General features: G+C 41.2%; 1 protein-coding gene across 1 annotated transcript in view; it reads left to right on the top strand.

Annotated features, from left to right (window-relative positions):
- hsf2 (heat shock transcription factor 2) overlaps positions 1 to 19,854 on the top strand; it is a 43,711-nt gene that overhangs the window by 21,325 nt on the left and 2,532 nt on the right. The window contains exons 4-10 of the mRNA XM_085997288.1: positions 2,833 to 2,957; positions 3,954 to 4,029; positions 9,278 to 9,339; positions 11,110 to 11,191; positions 11,289 to 11,419; positions 13,590 to 13,826; positions 14,524 to 14,629. Of these exons, the coding sequence (XP_085853414.1) occupies positions 2,833 to 2,957; positions 3,954 to 4,029; positions 9,278 to 9,339; positions 11,110 to 11,191; positions 11,289 to 11,419; positions 13,590 to 13,826; positions 14,524 to 14,629 (819 nt within the window). The remainder of the gene's footprint in view (positions 1 to 2,832; positions 2,958 to 3,953; positions 4,030 to 9,277; positions 9,340 to 11,109; positions 11,192 to 11,288; positions 11,420 to 13,589; positions 13,827 to 14,523; positions 14,630 to 19,854) is intronic.

The raw sequence follows: 19,854 nt of genomic DNA, 5'->3' as shown, positions 1-19,854 counted from the left end.
GATTGATATTGCCCTTTTAGTTTGCTTTTTTCTGTGTCCTTTTGTGTTCCCATTTAATTTGTTTCTTGTTTGTCTTTGTTTTGTTGACTTTACATTGTTCTTCTGTTTGTGTTCCTTTCAAGAGCTTGTGATACTGAACAGTTTAAGTAATGAGCAGTTGGCAGTGGGAGGGTAAGGGGGAAAATAGATGGAAATAGAAGATAGTGATAGCTGAGGCTAAAGGGATATGTTCATGCCCCTCTGACTTGAAATGAATATTGGAGCTGTGCCAGGGTAGTAATGAGGGTGGGCGCTAGTTACTTGCTGGGAATATGGATGTCGACGGCAGAGGCTTGGGAGCAGCTCAGCAGCAACAGGTAATGTCGGTAGAGGTCCAAAGGCGAGGGAGTTGGGAGCTGAATGAGAGTTTTTTCCAGTGGCGGATGGGGAGAAATTTTGAGGAGGATAGGGGCTCTGGGTGATGAGGCAGATGAGGAAGTGGTCATAGATTGCCTTGTCAACAATTGAGATATCAAGGTCTTCAGTGTAGGTTTTTGACAAAGAATGAATGTGACTGATTTTGCACCTCCAGGTTACTCAATCATAGGTTGGTTTAGGTCAGGGCCACCCTCCCTGCATCAATGTTGTGGAGTTGAGCTGCATTCTTTAAAGACTACCTACCATTTCTTTATATACCGAAAGCAGGTAAACAAAAACTTGCATCTTTTTAAGCTGCTTTCCTATGAATCTGCAGTTTGGATTTGCATATCAAGCTTTGATCAAGGTGCTGAGACTTTAGTGTTTTATTCTAGCCCAGTTTTTAAATGTTTATGTATGTATTTGTAACCCTCTTCCTTTTAGTCTGTCTGTTGCAGTCTTCTTCCCTTCCCCCTATAATCTACGGGTACCACCCCTTACAGCTTTTTCTTGCCATCTCACCTCTGTTAACTTTGCTCCTGCACCTAAGTTTTATTTTAAGAAACATAAGAAATAGGAGCAGGAGTAGGTCATTGGGCCCCTGGAGCCTGCTCCATCATTCAGTAAGATCATGGTTGATCTTTGACCTCAACTCCACTTTCCCGCCCGATCCCCATATCCTTTGATTCCCTTAGAATCCAAAAATCTATCGATCTCGGCCTTGAATATACTCAATGGCATCGACAGCCCTCTGGGGTAGAGAATGCCAAAGATTCACAACTGAGTGAAGAAATTTCTCCTCGTATCAGTTCTAAATGGCCGACCCCTTATCCTGAAATAACTATGCCCCCTAGTTTTAGACACTCCAGCCAGGGGAAACCGCCTCTCAGCATCTACCCTGTCAAGCCCCCTCAGAATCTTGTATGTTTCAATGAGATCACCTCTCATTCTTCTAAACTCCAGAGAGTATAAGCCCATTCTACTCAATTTCTCCTCCATAGGACAACCCTCTCATCCCAGGAATTAATCTAGTGAACCTTCGTTGCACCCTCTCTAAGGCAATTATATCCTTCCTTAGGTACGGAGACCAAAACTGTACACATTATTCTTGGTGTGTTCTCATCAAAGTCCTGTACAATTGCAGCAAGTCATCTTTACTCTTATATACTCCAACCCCCTTGCAATAAAGGCCAACATACCATTTACCTTCCTAATTGCTTGCTGCACTTGTCTGCTAACTTTTTGTTTTGTGTACAAGGGCACCAAATCCTTCTGAGCACCAACATTTAACAGTTTATCACCATTTTAAAACTATTGTTTTCTGTTCTTCCTATCAAAGTGGATAACCTTATATTTCCCCACATTCTACTCCATCTGCCACCTTCTTGCCCACTCCTTTAACCTGTCTATATCCCTTTGCAGACTCTTTGTGTCCTCCTCACAGCTTACTTTGTATTGTCAGCAAACTTGGATACATTGCACTCGGTCCCTTCATCTAAGTCATCCTTGCGGCACCCCACTTGTAACAGCCTGCCAACCTGAAAATGACCCATTTATTCCTATTCTGTTATCTGCCCTTTAACCAATCCTCCATCCATCCATGCTAATATATTACCCCCAACCCCATGAGCACTTACCTTGTGTGGCAGCTTATCAAATGCCTTTTGAAAATCCAATTATACTACATCCGCTGGTTCCCCTTTATCTACGCTGCTAGTTACACCCTCCAAAAACTCTTGATAGATTTATCAAACACAATCTCCCTTTCATAAAGCCATGTTGACTCTGCCTAATCATCATCATGATTTTCTAAGTGCCATGTTACCACTTCCTTCATAATGGATTCCAGCATTTTCCCAACGGCTGATGTCAAGCTAACTGGCCTGTAGTTCTCTGTATTCTCTCCCTCCTTTCTTCAGTTAATCTATTTTATTTTTTACGTGTTTGCCAAATTGTACAACTTTTATAATGAAATTAACATGACTTATTTACCACTAACCAAAAACTTGATCAGTCCTTCTTCCCTGCTAGACCAACTGTAGTGAGAGCAAAGTGGATACATAACGCTGACACGATTCCATGACTGAATGAAGTATAGTGACGGTTCTGTACTAAGCTCAGTCATATCTATCAAAAAAGTTGGTTGACTTTAGTTTGAAGTACCTTTGTTGTAACTCTTCCTCCAGAGAGATTAGCATACATGAAAGTTTATTTGAGCTTTTGTATATATTTGAATTATGTGTTCTTTAAGCAGGTCATGTATAGTATCGGTTAGAGGTAGTGTAAAACTCTACATGTTCCAATATTATGCCTTAACCTCAGAAATGATGCTCTAATTTCTTCTAACATCCACACGTCTTTTTCCAATTAAATTTGGATTCCAGTGTGTATTTGATGCTTGTGCTTGGTAACATAGCTGTGGTTACGTTCTCTTAGGTATCCTCGATTAAGCCAGAAGAAGCTAAAATCCAACAGGAAGGCTTGAATACAATTTTATCCAGTGTTCAAGAAATACAAGGAAAACAAGAGAACCTTGATTCAAGATTAACTTCCTTGAAATGGTATTGCTATGTTCTGTTTTTTTGTAACTGGATTCCTTAATAAAAAAGCAGTTTGTGTTAACTGGGCAAGTAAAATAGGGACAGAATTCTCTGTTCCTGTGCTTTGTGCTTGGGTCTTGGATCACTGCACATGTTGATGTATCCTGCAGGAATTGTTTTTTCATAATCCCACAATTTACCATCCCATTTCAAAATCAGATCCATTTGTTGTGTATCCATGTTTCCTGATCACAAAGGTACGTTACCTGGTGATTCTTCATAGCTCAGTGAGTTTATTCAGCGAGTAACAGACAGAGTCCCAGGCTTGATCCCGAGACTTTGTTGAGTTGTGCATTCTCAGTCAGACTGACGGTATTGTGCTTGAATTTAAAACAATGCCTCTGGATCAGTTGTTGGCCAAAATTTCCATGCTTGCTTTCAAGTGATGCCTCAAGGATGTATGCATGTGGACAATGGTCTAAGACTTGAATATGTTGTCCCTACTGTGGTAAAATAGCCTGCCAACACTCATTGTCAAGGTTCTCACAAGCATAATGGTTGTTTGGATGATGTACTGAAGAGTGACTAGTGCCTATGTAGTGTAGTGCAGCAAGGATCCAATGCCATCGAGAAGCAAAATATTACTGCAAAGTGAGGCAGGCCAGAGGTTATAAGTATAAACTTGTGAAAAGAAAATTTTAAATCAAATCAAAAAAGTGATCAATGCCTAGTGACAGCTTGGCGCAGCTGGTAGCACTTTCACCATTTGAGTTTGACGGTGAAAATTCAAAGCCCTATACAGACGAGCTGGCATCTAACGATATTACCTTCCCTTTCTCTTCCCTCATTTTCCCCCCCCCGCCCCCCATCCCTCGCAACCCCAAGCTGTAGCATAACACAAGCCATTGTGTTCCATGGATATTTGATTATCTCCATTTCAGTACGCAACTATTAAGGTAGCATCAGTGGCAGTTTGACAATACAAGAGGTTTTATTTTTATTTCTGTGTGCCAACAGGGAGAATGAAACGCTATGGAGAGAGATTGCAGATCTTAGACAGAAACATGCACAGCAACAGCAAGTAATCCGACAGGTAAGATTTTTCCTCATTTGCTCAACTTTCACATACAAATTGGACATCTGACTGAAGGGGAAAAACTCCAATGAAAAATATTCATGTCAAGTGACCCCCCCCCCCCCCCCCCCACTCTGTCTATGATCAGATATGTCAAGATAACTTTTTAGTTTTTGACTGCAATCCAGCTCTGATTTTGAGTTTACAGATAAATGATATCAAAACACCAAAGCTATCTTTTCATTTCAGTTGTTCCAGTTGACTCTGCCTCCAACCAGTGCTAGCTCCCAGTTTCAAAATTTGTATTGAATGACTTAGAATTGATGCCTCCCGGTGACTAACTTGTACTATCCCAATCTAATTTCTTCTGTTGATTGACTTCAGAATTTAACACATTCTCCTAATTCTGCTCAAGGTTTTCTGGAAAGTTGTTACATTTTTAGGTTTTATTTATGTCCTTTCTCAACCTTGTTTAAAAGTCCTCACCCACAAAGCCATGTCCCTTGACTTCTTCATACCTTGTGGCCTCTGCACCTGAGCTGTCAATTTCTGATGTGGCTCTCTCTGGCTACGTCTAGTCTCACTTACCATACACATCCCTTGACCTCTGCTCCCTTTCAATCTCTCTCTCAAGTTCCCAACTCCTTCACTTTTGGCTCACCATGATACGTCTGCTCCTACTGGCTTACTTAACCACTTGCTTGCCTCTGTCAATTTCCCAGAAAATTAGTAATTGTTTCCTTCACTCCAGTTATTCCCCTGATACAGCACCCATCTTTTGCTCCCTCAAACCAGAAGGGTGCAAACGCAAATGTACCTGAACACGTTATCAGTCCAGTCATTCATTGTCCAATCTGGCTTAACCATGTTTTGCTTTCATCAGTCAAACTGCTTACTACTTCATGATATTGCTGCCCTGGGCCCCTTTTATCCCCATTATCAACCACTTAACCCCTCTTCTGCCCCCTCTACCCTCACTTCATACACTTTCCTCTCTCAATTCATCAAACGCATCGTTTTCTAGCTCCGTGTGCTTCTCCCGATACTTCCTGTTTGACTTCCACCCTTCACAGAGCACTGAAAAAGGCCTAGCTAAAATTACAAATGACGTTATCTGACTCTAATCCTGGTGCACTATCCCTTCTCCTCATCCTTGACCTTTCTGCAGAGTTCAACACAGTTGACCATGCTTGTCCACCTCCAGTGCCTTTCTTCTGTCGTTGGTTCTATGTGATTGCCCTTGGATGGTTCTATTCCTACCTGTTTTATTTGTAATATTTTAGTTGAGTAGACCTAATGGCATTTGGTAACCCCAGTGTCACTCTATTGGTCCATTTCAAAATAGGTACCAACATCCCCTCAGATGCATATGCCTCTTGCCAGACCCACTGGGTGAAATTTATTCACCAACATTGATTTTGCAACTGCACACTTTCATATACTAGGTAATCTGTTGTGTGTGAATAGATAATACTGGCAAGATGGCTAAAATATTGCAACAGACAGCCATTACATTCATACTCCCATCATGGAACTCGGGGGTGAAGCACTCCCAATTTAGCTTTAGGAGCTTTTTTCCACATAGGCACCTACAAAACCAATCTGAGCTTGTGGGGATTCCTTTATTGGTTACATTGAGATACATGCTAGTTTAGTTCATTTTTTTGGTTTTAAAATTAGTTCAAACTTTATGCCCAGCAGGCATAACCACAAGTGATTTTTTTCTTACAAATGTATTATTTTTCTCCTTCCTATCCCCATAACCATACCTCTGGAGACTTGAACCACAGAAGGCCATGTTTATACTGGTCTTCAGTTTGGGACTCCAGCCACCAGGTGTTGGAATTGTACAGTTTGGTTTGGGGGATCTGTCCAATGTTCCATTGACTCTGTTTATGCACCACTTTTAGTGTAACCAAAAGTAAAGTGTTGCAGAAAAGGCTAATGGGGAGGGAAATTGAGTAGAACAATGGTTTAATGTACTATTCTGTCACACGGGATTTGGATTTAAATAGGATAAAGTCTATTTTCTGTTGGCTGTAAGAATTTGCATGAAACTAGTTTATGTTGATGAACTAGGAATTGCCTTGAGACTGGCTGTTATGGGAGGAAGAAAAAATTATACCAATGCATTTGGGGAAGGTGGGTTAAAGCACACTGTTGAAGTGGAGGTAGCTAGCACTATCTATTTGACTTAAGAGTTCTCGGTGGTGACAGAGAGGTGTTCCATTCTCTGGCACTGTTACTTGGTAACTAGAGGAACATAATGCATGAAACCTTCAAAAATAATTGGTGGCACTTGCAAACTATCCCAAGGATGGCAATTAAAAAAAAAAACAACAACAAAAAAACATTGTATATTGCATATAGTTGTGATCATTTTCATTCTTTGGGAGATCACTTTAAGCCAAAGTAACATGCATGTGTATTTCTGTTTGTAATTTTGACTTGGGTACTGGATTTTCTCCAAACGTGATGTAATTTCCTCCTGGGTGTTTTTGAAAATAGGCATGCTAGGAATTATAAACTATCCCCGTGCAATAATTGATCTTCTATTTAATGTTTAGAATTTCTGTAAACTTTAAATGACTTCCTACAGGATTCAATGTTAGTTCCTTTGAGCACTTGTATTGTAGAGCAATAGTTATCTAATTCAGCTTGCCTACAAAAGGCAAAATTATATTTAAGCTTGTCGGCTGTAGGAAGCTGTTTTTCTACTGTTGTACCTAAAATTGCTACCAGTTTCTCCTGATCTCCTGCTGTAGCTATGGAGCCAGCAGAAGCAATTTCTCTGGTCTTTCTGATGAAGTTTTGGCAGAAGATCGGAAGAACCCCTGTGGAAATTCTACCGTATTTTATCTGGCTTCATTCTGATTGTCCCGGATCTTAACATTTGCTGTTTAACTTGAGGAGGAAAAGGGTTGATTTTTATGACTTGACTCTTTCTATAACACTACAGGGGTAAGTTCCTGACTTACTCTTCTGACTTGCCTTGCCAGGAGTGTTACTTGGAAATTCGGATGCACTATGTCCATGATTTTCCAACCATTAATTTTTTAAACCATTTAATGGTTGGAAAACCATGTGCAGTGTGTGCCCAAATTTCTAATGTGCATTTTCTCCACAAGTGTGAAGTCAGAAAATTATCCCTTGCATGCCACATTCTCCATCTGCCTTACTTTTACCTTTTTATCACCTCTCTTTTTAGTTTAAAAACAAAAAATATATCCATGACTGCTGGATGCAGCCTTGAGTACACACGAGTCAGAAGGTCATGGATTAAAGCCCCACTCCATGATTTGAGTACATAATCTAGGCTGACACTTCAGTGCAGCACTGTTGGATGTGCCGTCTTTTGGATGAGACGTTAAACCGAGGCCCCACCTGCCCCTCGGATGGACAGAAAAGATTTCATGGCATTACTCGAAGAATAGGAGGGAACTCGTCTGGTGTCAGGCCAACGTTTACCCCTCAACCAACATAACAAACCCATTATCTGCTCCTTCATTTCACTGCTATTTGTGGTACTTTACTCTGCAAATTGCTGCCACCTTTTATTACATTACAATAGTGACTACACTTAAAAGTACTTAATTGGCTGTGAAATGCTTTGGGACCCCCCAAAGCCATGAAAGGAACTCTATAAATATATTTAATTTTTTTTCTCTAGCCTGTGTTTCTCTGCCTTTCCTACATTACAGCAGTAACTACAGTTCAAAAGTACTTCATTGGCTGTAAAGCATTTTGAGAGGTCCTGAGGTTGTGAAAGGTGCTATATAAATGCAAGTTCTTTCTCTGTCCTTCTCTCTTGCATACTCTCTCTCTCCTCCCCCCTCTCTCACTCTCTCTCCTCCTCCCTCTCTCTCCTCCCCCTCCCTCTCACTCTCTCTCCTCCCCCCTCTCGCTCCCTCTCCCTCCCCCCTCTCCCTCCCCCTCCCCTATATCCTCTGCAATATCCTCCAATTAAACTTTGGGAAGACTGAAGCCATTGTCTTCAGTCCCCACCCCAATGTCCATTCCCTAGCTACCGATTCCTTCCCCCTGCTTGGCCACTGTCTCAGTCTGAACCAGACTGTTCAACCACAGCATCTTCTTTGATCCTAAGCTGAGCTTTCAACCTCCTATCCTCTCCATCACAAATGCCACTTGTACCTCTAACATCACCAGTCGCCACCCCTGCCTCAGCACATTTGGTGCTGAAACCCTCCTTCGTGCTGTTGTTACCTCCTCACTACTATTCCAGTGCTCTCCTGGCTGGTCTCCCATCTTCCACTCCACTTGAGCTCATCCAAAACTCTACTGCCTGCACCAGCTTCTGCTCGCCCACCTCCCATGTGCTTGCTGACCTACATTTGCTCCTGATCCACCAACACCTCAAATTTAAAATTCTCATCTTTTGTGTTCAAACCTCCCACCCCCCCACCCCAGACTCAACTAACCTCCTCCATCCCTACAACCCTCTGAGAACTCTGTTCCTCCCACTCTGGCGTACAGGAAACTTTCTGATATCCGGCACTGACGGGACCGAGCTGGTGCCATACCATCAAAAGTGCCAGACATACCAGCGTTAATGTTGAGAGATACGGAATTGAAAAGCTCCGTGTGAATCAACAAACCCACAGCTTCAAAACAGTCGGCTGCAGCTGCAAGCGTCTCTAGCTGAAGCTGTTGCTATAGCTACAGACCTTGCAGTGCCTGACTGGGGGGAAAAAAAGCAACGAGAACTAAAAAAATTATAGAAAACGGCTCCTGATTTTTGCCGTTAGATCGAGTATTCCGGACATATAACCTCCGGATAAACCAAAGTTTCCTGTATTATGTATCCTCCACTCCCTTTGCCCCACCATTGGCAGCTGTGCCTTTTACCATCTAGGCCCTAAGCATTCTCTAATCCTTTAAGACCCTCCTTAAAACCTACCTATTTGACTAAGCATTTTGTCAATCCTGTGAAGCACCTTGGGATGTTTTCTTACATTAAAGGTGGTATATAAATGCAAGTTGTTGTCTGGAGGTCTTCTACTTTTATGAAATCTGTTAACCTCTCTTATTTAGCATTAACTCCGCATCATTGAGATCTGCTATGTACTGAAAAGAAAAAGTGGAATGATCTTTAGTAAAAGATGTTAATTTTTTGCTGTCATTTGTCAGTATGGTTCTGGTTGCTTGACTAACCTGTTGTATGTCTTTCTATTAGGACAAAGATGTTGACTTAATTTCAGACTTAATTTTGGATTTTGTTTAAGTGGTTATACGCCCTGTTTTTCAGATTATTAAATTTATCGTTAGTCTGGTGCAGAATAACCAAATAGTTACCTTGAAGCGGAAAAGGTATGCTTATTTGTTTTGTGAATGTTTTAATGTTAGGGCCTCATTTTCTTTGCTATTATTGAGTCCCAGTAGTTTGGAAACATTCTAAATTTCTGCATAATTGATGTACTTATTTAATTTGTAAATATAATTTTAAAAGTGATGGCCTTTGAAAGTAGAACTTTTAGGAATGCAAACAGTAGATGTTAGAATGGTAACTTTTATTTCATCTGGATTTATTAAATATTTGGTTCCTTGTCAATCAAGTTCCTGAGGTGGTTAATGGATTTACTTCATTTCCTTCAAAAAAACACTACTTGTACAGTGCTTGCTGTACATTATTTGGTACATTGTGGCATTGTTCAAGGTTTCTTAATTTCCTGAAAGTACCACAATATAGGAAAAATGTGTACACCGCTAGTTTTAAATTTCAACGTTAAACATTAATCTGCAACTCTTCAAGGCAATTGCAGATATAGTCACATTTTAAACACTTCAAAATAATTGCATTACAAACACTCACCAATCACAGCACTTTACAATATCTTGTAATTTCCCAATTGTTAGATTATGTTCTGCCTTCTAACACTAAAATGATTTACTTGCACATATTAGTTTGTTCTGGAGTAAATGTTTGCTAATAATTCATAATTTATGAACTCATAAATATTATTTGTCACCAAAATCAGTCATCAGACATTGGAGTTTAGTTTAGATTGTCATTTTAAAATGTATGTATAAAGCGCACAGCTATAAATGGATTTCGATTTTTTTTCATGTTATTTTAGTAAGACAACTGCCAAAGCCGTTACTTAACATCACAAACTTCATCTTTAAAAGTGCTTTGTGACCTCTGCTGATTTAAAAAATCTGACACTGATTCTATTTAGAACATGTTACAAAATCAAGCAATATTTTTAGAAACCTCTTTATCAAATGCTGCTTGATCCTGTTAATGAATTGCATTGCAAAATAAGTGAATGTTTAAAATCCTAGACTAATAAAGTACACGGACCTCACTGTACAACTGTTCACAACCAGCTATTTTAATCTGGATTTGAATATCTCGCAATAATGAGTTTGTCATGCAATCACAGTTCTGATTGCAAATTTAGTGCTGATGATTTTCTAAAAAGTTAACTGGATTACAGGGCTGTGTCTTAGGCTGCCATTGTACTACAAATTGCCACCTCAGGCTGGAATCTGTAAAGTGTAATATACAGCCAGCAGACCTGAGTTGCACGATGCTTTGGGTTCCATTGGGCTAGATGAGAACTTGCATGTTTGAATGTTTACATGGAAATTGTTACAAGAAATTTGGTGGGGGATTATGTACTTTCTGATAAATTAAAGGGTCACAAGTAAATTTATACAGTCTCCAGGTCTAATGGGTTATCTGGACATTATTAAAATGTTATGCATCAGGCTGTAGTTAAATTACATGTGAAATAATCTATTGGAGGTACTCAATGTTTGTACAGTGCATGGGAATCAGATGATCCCAAGTTATACTGCCACTTTGGTGTCTCATTGACCTACAAGTGGTAGAATAACATCATTAGAATATAATATATTCACTTGATAATGGTCATTGTAGACCAGTCCAGCACTTGTCCTTACAGTTTGTTTTCTCCCGTATACATATTAATTAACAAATCTGGAAGCAAGAATCACTTAACCTGGTTAGCTCATTTTGACTATTTGCGATAGGACTGCAGGGTAGTGCGTGTGCTGTCATAGTTCATCTGTAAGGGGCTACGCATACTTAAACTTTGTTTTCTTTGTTCCTAGGCCAATAATGATTAATACCACTGGACCTTCTAAGCCAAAATATTTTCATCACATAGTAAAAGAGCCAGATGATACAACTCATGTAAATATGAACCTTTTGTAGTTTTAATTCTTGAATTTTTTTTTAAATGATGTGAACTTGGAAAGAATTAAAAATGTGTCTCTTGTTCTCTCGGTAGGTACCTGTGCATGGACCCAATGGTGTGAAGCAGTGTGTCAGAACTTTAGATGACATTGTTATTTGTGACATCACAGACACACCAACAGAAAAAACTGAAGAGGATGAAGTACCGACATTTGCTGTTAATGAGTAGGAATTCATTTCCCAATTGGTTTTTATGTATCTTGTGTACTTTAATTGCCAAATACAGCACTCCTCAATTATAGAAATAAGTTCTAAATTGCAAGTACTACAATTTATTTAGTAGAATATTGCTGTAAGATTAAAAACAGCTGCTATTGCTATCCCATTCTCTGATTAATTCATACCATTGTCTAACAAGTACTCTGAGGTGTTCTTGTTTTCAGTAGACTACCTTTGTACTGTTTAATTCCTAATAGTTTTTAGTATCTTTTTATTTTGGGGTTCTATACAATGAACTTGACTCAGTGGATTCAGAAGAAGTCCTATAAGTAGAACTGTCTCCTATGATCCAGCTTTATTTTTATCAATAATCTGCCTTTTTTTAAAAAAGAGTTGCATGATTGATTCCCAGCTTAATATAATTCATGTTTGCATGGCTTGGTTGGTAGAACTATTGTCTGTACATCATAAGGCTGTGGGTTCATGCCTTAAGCAAACACATGAGTCAGAAGGATGTGAATTCAAGATCCACTCCCGGATTGAGCACAATCTAGGCTGGTAATTCTGTATTGAACGTGTACTCTTTTGGATGCAATGTTAACCTGAGGCCCCATCCATCATTCTTCCCATGAGCAACACCACCAAAACAGATCTCATCTGCTTTGTGGGACCTTGTTTTGTGCAAATCGGCTGTTGTGTTTGCCTGCATAAGTGGCTACGAAGTGCATGAGACATCATATAAAGGGGCAACTAACTACATCTAAGCACGTGGGCCGGGGTTTTCTGCTGCTGCCTTCAACAGCGTGTTATTTTCTGTCCTTTTCAATTGAATGGGTGGAAAACCACAGGATGGTGAGCATAGAAATACTGAATCCTGGCCACATTGTTTTGCTTGGTAACAATCAGTGCACTGTGGCTGCAGTGTGTAGCATCTACCAGATACAATGCAGCAACTCGCCGAGGCTGCTTCAACAGCATCTTCCCAAACCCGCGACCTCTACCACCTAGAAGGACAAAGGCAGCAGTCACATGGGAACACCACCACCTCCAAGTTCCCATCCAAGTCACACACCATCCTGACTTAGAAATAATCGCCATTCCTTCATAGTCGCTGGGTCAAAATCCTGGAACTCCCTCCTTAACAGCACTGTGGGAGTACCTTCACCACATGGACTGCAGCGGTTCAAGAAGGCGGCTCACCACCACCTTCTCAATGGCAATTGGGGATGGGCAATAAATGCTGGCCTTGCCAGTGATGCCCACATCCCATGAACAATTTTTTTTTTTTTAAGTCCTTGTAAAAGTACACTTTTTCTAACTTAACTGTCAGCATCACCTTGGAAAGGTTCAGGCCACAGCTGACTCTTAATTGTTGATGGATGTGCCTTATATGGAATGGTGGTTGCAGGTGTCTTTACAGCCAATGTGATGGCTCTGCAGACGGCTTTCTGACCTAGACTATGAAGATTGTTTCCCACATTTGTTGGGTCAGAAGTGGTTGGTGCAGTCTTGGTAATTGTGACCATTTAGAGTACACTGACATGCCACTTACAGTACCATTGAAAATGTAAGCTACTGTGACTGGGCTGCTTCTGCGAACACAGCCAAACATTTACATATCTTACTGATGCCATTGGGTCTGCTATTCCAGTCTTCTTTGTTTTTGGGTGCCTCTGTCTGCATTCATTGTATGCCAAAGTGAGATGTGCTCATCTCTGTCTGCAGATGCCGATCTGCAGTGGGCACAGAGCATCTCTTGTACTGTTGAGCAGCCCTTTAGTGATCCTCTTCTTCCATAAATTTAAATGGGGGGGAAACTCAATGGTGCTAGTTATGGTATATGGGAAGAAACATATACAACAGCATGCAGAAAGGTTCAACAGAACCCAGGTACTATTAGGAAAAAAAATGGGAGATCCATTAATTGACATTTAAATTGACTGCCATTTATCGGATTTGTTGCCCTTTGTTTAAAAATGAAGTTCTTGAAAGGTTATGGATACTGTTTTATAGCTCTATTGATGGAAGAAGAGATTTGTTAAAATAAAAAATATTTTGTTCATAGTATACATTTTTTCAATAGTCTGTATGAAAAATATATGGCTTAAAAAATGTTCTGAGTCCCTATATCATCTGTTAAATTCAATATTTTGTGTATTTTTATTGACCTGTCCAGGGTTGTAGAACAGGACAATTCTTTGTGTGAAGAGAATGCTAAAAATCAGGAACAACTTTCATCATCTGAGATAATGGATGTGTGCAGTACTGACAATGTTATGAGCACGATGATGAATGACAGTGTTGAAACAACAAATACTGAATCATCTATCAGTTCTGAAGATCCTATCTCTATGATGGACTCCATTTTGAATGAGAGTGCAGTTATTTTGCAGAACATAAACCTTCTTGGCAAGTGAGTAAATGTGAGGAATGTTGTGATGTGCCATTTTGATGTATTAGGAGTTCTCCCAGTGCCCTGGCCAACATTCCTCTTTTAACCAACATCACTGAAAATAAATTATCGGATCATTCAGTAATTTACTGTATGAGAGATCTTGCTGTGTGCAAATTGGCTGTTGCATTTGCCTGTTTAAGTGATTGCACTAATCCATTGGTTGTAAAGTGCTTTGAGATGTCCTAAGTTGGTATGTAAATGTAAGTTTGTTCTTTCTGTGCATTGTAGTACCAGCATACACCACCATATTTAGGACTCTGGATGTAATCTAAAAGTATGTTCATGTTGAGATCAATGTGTATAAATGACCACCTTGAGGGTTAATTTTATTACTTTGTAGTTCATAATGTCAAATGCTAAAGTCCATTTGAATTTGAGCTTGTTAGGTAGATCAGCATTGTGAATTGCATGATGTTGAACTACATGCAACTGGCTCTAAGTTGCTTCGAGTATAATTTTTCCATAGATACATGCATGTATAAACCCAAATTATATTTTTCTTGTATTTGATTAAATAGCAACCTATAACAGTGATTCTGGCCACAGTTTACATCATTATAGCCAGTGAATCAGTTCTAGCTTGAAAACTGCCATGAGCTTCAATCAGTACCAGATTAATGTATTAATGAGTATTAAATAATCTCTGATCTTACAGGATAGAACTTATGGACTACTTGGACAGTATTGACTGTAGTTTAGAAGATTTTCAGGCTACGTTATCAGGAAAGCAGTTCAACGTAGATCCAGATGTTCTATCAGATGTAAGTACCTATCATATAGTTAGGTCTTTGATTTGTTTGAAAGTCCCAATCTAAACTGGATTTTCACTTTTTTTGCTATATAGTACATGAGCTAAACTACACCTTAGATGATTGCATGTGCAGTAGTACTTCTTGGTTGAATTATGTTTATGGCATTTAACTCTTTGGCGGGGGGGGGGTGTTTTCATTTTCCCCTTTCCTGGAAGAGATAGAAACATAGAAGATAGGAGCAGGAGTAGGCCATTCGGCCCCTCGAGCCTGCTCCGCCATTCAATGCGATCATGGCTGATCATCCAAATTCAGTACCCGGTCCCTGCTTTCTCCCCATACCCCTTGATCCCTTTAGCCGTAAGAAATATATCCAACTCCTTGGAATATATTTAATGAATTGGCCTCCACCGCCTTCTGTGGTAGAGAGTTCCACAGGTTCACCACTCTCTGGGTGAAGAAATTCCTCCTCATTTCTGTCCTAAATGGCCTACCCTTTATCCTTGGACTGTGTCCCCTGGTTCTGGACTCCCCGACCATTGGGAACATCCTTCCTGCATCTAGTCTGTCCAGTCCTGTCAGAATTTTATAAGTTTCAATGAGATCACCTCTCACTCTTCTGAACTCCAGCGAGTACAAGCTCAATCGACCCAATCTCTCCTCATACGTCATTCCTGCCATCCCAGGTATCAGCCTGGTGAATCTTTGCTGAACTCCTTCCATGGCAAGAACATCCTTCCTTAGATAAGGTGACCAAAACTGCACACACTACTCAAGATGTGGTCTCACCAAGGCCCTGTACAACTGCAGCAAGACATCCTTGTTCCTGTACTCAAACCCTCTCGCTACGAAGGCCAACATACCATTTGCCTTCTTAACTGCCTGCTGCACCTGCATGCTTGCCTTCAGCGACTGGTGCACAAGGACACCCAGGTCTCGTTGCACTGGCCCTTCTCCCAATCTATTGCTATTTAGATAATCTGCCTTCCTGTTTTTGCCACCAAAGTGGATAACCTCACATTTATCCACGTTATATTGCATCTGCCATGTTTCTGCCCAATCACCCAACATGTCCAAATTCATCTTGGAGTTTCTCGGCATCCTCCTCACAGCACACATGCCCATCCAGCTTTGTGTCGTCTGCAAATTTGGAGATATTACATCTAGTTCCCTTGTCCAGATCATTTAAATATATATATATATATATATATTGTGAATAGCTGGGGTCCAAGGACCAATCCCTGCAGTACCCCACTAGTCACTGCCTGCCATTTGGAAAAAGACTCGTTTATTCCAACTCTTTGCTTTCTGTCTGCCAATCAGTTCTCTATCCAAGTCAATACCTTGCCCCAATCCCATGTGCCTTAACTTTACACGCTAATCTCTTATGCGGGACCTTATCGAAGGCCTTCTGAAAGTCCAGATACACCACATCCATCTATTTTACCAGTTACATCCTCAAAAAATTCCAGTAGATTAGTCAAGCACGATTTACCTTTTGTGAATCCATGTTGACTTTGTCCGATCCTGTCACTGTTTTCCAAGTGCTCTGCTATTACATCTTTTATAATGGACTCTAGCATTTTCCCCACTACCGATGTCAGGCTTACTGGTCTGTAATTCCCCGTTTTCTCTCTACCACCTTTTTTGAATAGTGGGGTAACATTAGCTACCCTCCAATCCATGGGTACTGTTCCAGATTCCATCGAATGTTGGAAGATGATCAGCAATGCATCTACTATTTCTAGGGCACTTCCTTAAGTACCCTAGGATGCAGATTATCAGGCCCTGGGGATTTATCGGCCTTCAATCCCATCCATTTCCCTACAAATACTGATTTCTTTCAGTTCCTCCCTTTCATCAGACCCTATGTTCCCCGGCATCTCTGGGAGGTTATTTGTGTCCTCCTTTGTGAAGACAGAACCAAAATATGTATTTAGTTGGTCTGCCATTTCTTTGTTCCCCATTATAAATTCCCCTGATTCTGACTGCAAGGGACCTACGCTTGACTTCACCAATCTTTTTCTCTTCACATATCTATATAATAAAAGCTTTTACAGTCAGTTTTTATGTTCCCTGCAAGCTTACTCTCATTCTATTTTCCCCTTCTTAATTAATCCCTTTGTCCTCCTTTGTTGAATCCTAAACTGCTCCCAATCCTCAGGATTATTGCTTTTTCTGGCCAATTTATATGTCCTCTCCTTGGATCTGATGCTATCCCTAATTTCCCTTGTTAGCCACGGTTGAGTCACCTTTTTTGTTTTATTTTTATGCCAAACTGGGATGAACAAATTCTGTAGTTCATCCATGCGGTCTTTGATTGTTTGCCATTGCTTATCCACCGTCAACCCTTTGAGTGCCATTCCCCAATCAATCCTACCCAACTCGCGCCTCAGACCATCGTAGTTTCCTTTTATTTAAATTTAGGACCCTAGCCTCTGAGTCAACTACTTCATTCTCCATCTTAATGAAGAATTCGATCATATTATGATCGCTCTGTCCCAAGGGGCCTCGTACAACAAGATTGCTAATTAATCCTTTCTCGTTGCATAATACCCAGTCTAAGATGGCCTGATCTCTGGTTGGTTCCTCGACATATTGGTCCAGGAAACCATCCCGTAAACACTCCAGGAATTCCTCCTCCACAGTATTGTTACTAATTTGGTTAGCCCAATCTATATGTAGATTAAAGTCACCCATGATGACTGCTGTGCCCTTATTGCACGCTTCTTTAATTTCCCTTTTAATGCCATCCCCAACCTCCGCCTTACTGTTTGGAGGTCTATATACCACTCCCAATAACGTTTTCTGCCCCTTGGTATTTCTCAATTCTACCCATACAGATTCCACATCATCAGAGCTAATATCCTTCCTTACAATTGTGTTAATCCCTTCTTTAACCAGTAATGCTACCCCACCTCCCTTTTCCTTTTTGCCTATCTTTCCTGAATATCGAATACCCCTGGATGTTGAGTTCCCAGCCTTGGCCATCCTTGAGCCACGTTTCCGTAATCCCAACCAAATCATGTTCGTTTACCTCTATTTGCGCAGCCAATTCATCTACCTTATTACGAATGCTCCTCGCATTAAGACACAAAGCCTTCAGGCTTGTTTTTTTATGGATGATTATTTCACATGAGTTGGATAAGGAAGGGCCTTGTTTTTTTCATGAGACGTAATAACATAGCAGAGGTTCAATGCACACGAGTCTTAACTTTCATGTCTCATCTTGAGGTGGACCTATCTGGTCACCAAATGTTGGTTTCGCCCATGTGGTTGGCAGTCAACAGCCATATGGGAGAACTTGGAACACTCTCTGAGACTTCATCCTCCCCAGAAAGGATATCTGGAGCCTTGCAGGCTTCAGGTGGGGCTCTAATTACCTCTATATTCCTCAATAACTCTTCAGGTACAGAAAAGTCAACTGCTTCTTGAGGAATCATTGAAATTGATAACCTTTTTATATTCCAAACCCATTCCAGATACGAATGGCCTTCCTACCAGACTTGTAGATTCAAATTTATGCATAAGCAGCCCACCTTGGTTACAGCACATGCCCTTCCTGACTAAAAGTATATTTGATCCAGTGTAGATAACACAGCCCGACAGCCACACAGGATACCTTAAATTGTAATATTTTTTAAAAAGCTAAAGTTAAGTGTTCACTGATGACTTGGAAGTTTCTAAAACCCAGCTGGGCCAGGTGGTATTAAGTAGCTCTTCACACTGGATATCATTGGTGTGATGGAGTATAGCAGTTTCCTATTTTGGGGAGGGTGAAATGTATGAAACATTAAAAAAAAATACATTCTCCCTGTAGGATACGCCATTCACAAATGAGGATGACTAATCCATTTCCAGGTTCTACTAGTGCTTTGAACGTGAAAGTGACTTTGCCACTTCTGATTTCCTTACTTGTTACCTCCTGTGGCTAAAATTGGGAATTAACTGGTTTCTTAAAATACCTTGCTGTCCTCACATTGGAAATAATATTTAAGATAGTTTCTTGTTTTCTCTTGTTGAGAAATGTAAAATAAACCAAATATACAAGTAAAGTTTTTTGCTACTCTGGCCTTTCCCTACAGTAGAGCATATGGTGCTTTTTTTTTAAAAGATGTAGAACTGTTGATTTGTGGAAAGTAACTGAGGAATGCAGTAGGCCCATTATCTTTATCTATATATATAAATCGGTACTTCTGTCTGTCATTCTGTCATTCAGTCTGTCATCGCCTGTGCGTCTGTCGGGCTATGCGCTCGAAAGTTACAGGGCGTACCTACGCGCGCGTTACCTCCAAAGAAAGCTTACGCTTCCGAGACGGTTTTAAGCGTATTTACGTTTCGGCCGGGCTAAAATCGCGCCCACGGTATCCGAAAAGCCTTCAACGTTCCGCTCATTAGCATCTCATTATCCGCTCATTAGCGACAGAGTGACCTCGAGGTCGACCAATCGTACGGCGGCTTGCTGCCGCGTGCGGCCGGGCCCTCCTACGGTCGAGTGACGGGACGATTGACCAATCCTACGCTTTGGTGACCTGACGGTCGACCAATCGGTGCGTGTGTGGGCGGGCCTTATCGTTCTGAACCGAGGTGAGTCGCCGCCATCTTGCTTCCGTTCTTTTTCCTGCTTTCTGCGTCTTTCTTTTCAAATATACATTTCCAGCAAAATAAAATTGAATTTATTAAATTGTTTTTTAAAAAAAAAAAAAAACTTCATTCATTTGTAAATATTTTTTCTAACCTCAACATTCTTTTTGCTACCTTTCCCCGTTTTTTTGTTAGGCCCTGAAAGCCTGGGCCTTTCTTGCCCAGCCAGGCCCGAGCTAGGGCTTCTGCTAAGCTCCTCACCCCCCCCACGCGTCACGTTACCCGGGGCAACGGCGTCAGCCACAAGGGTCAGGGTGCGCGCGCAGCAGGAGCAGGTGAGACGCGGTGTCTCTGTTCCGCGCTCGGCGTGGGGGGGCAGGGCTCGGCCGCCGGCCGTCTCTCAGAGCTGCAATCGGGGGGGGGGGGGGGGGGGCTCGGAGAGCGGGGCTCTCGGCCTGGGCCCGCCCCCTCCACCACTCCCTCCTCCCCCCCCTCCCTTTCCCCCCTCACTTCCCCCCCTCCCTTCCCTCCCCCCCTCCCTTTCCCCCCCCCTTCCCTTCCCCCCCCCCCGCTCTCTTCCCCCCACCCGCTCTCTCTCTTCCTCCCAGTCGCTCTCTCTCTCTCTCTCTCCCAACAACAACAACATGCCCTCG

The sequence above is a fragment of the Somniosus microcephalus genome, chromosome 9, assembly GCF_052327205.1.
Source record: "Somniosus microcephalus isolate GS21.2 chromosome 9, FLI_Smic_1.0, whole genome shotgun sequence".
NCBI lineage: Eukaryota > Metazoa > Chordata > Chondrichthyes > Squaliformes > Somniosidae > Somniosus > Somniosus microcephalus.
Note: the sequence above shows the minus strand (reverse complement) of the source record. Positions and strands in the feature narration are given on the sequence as shown.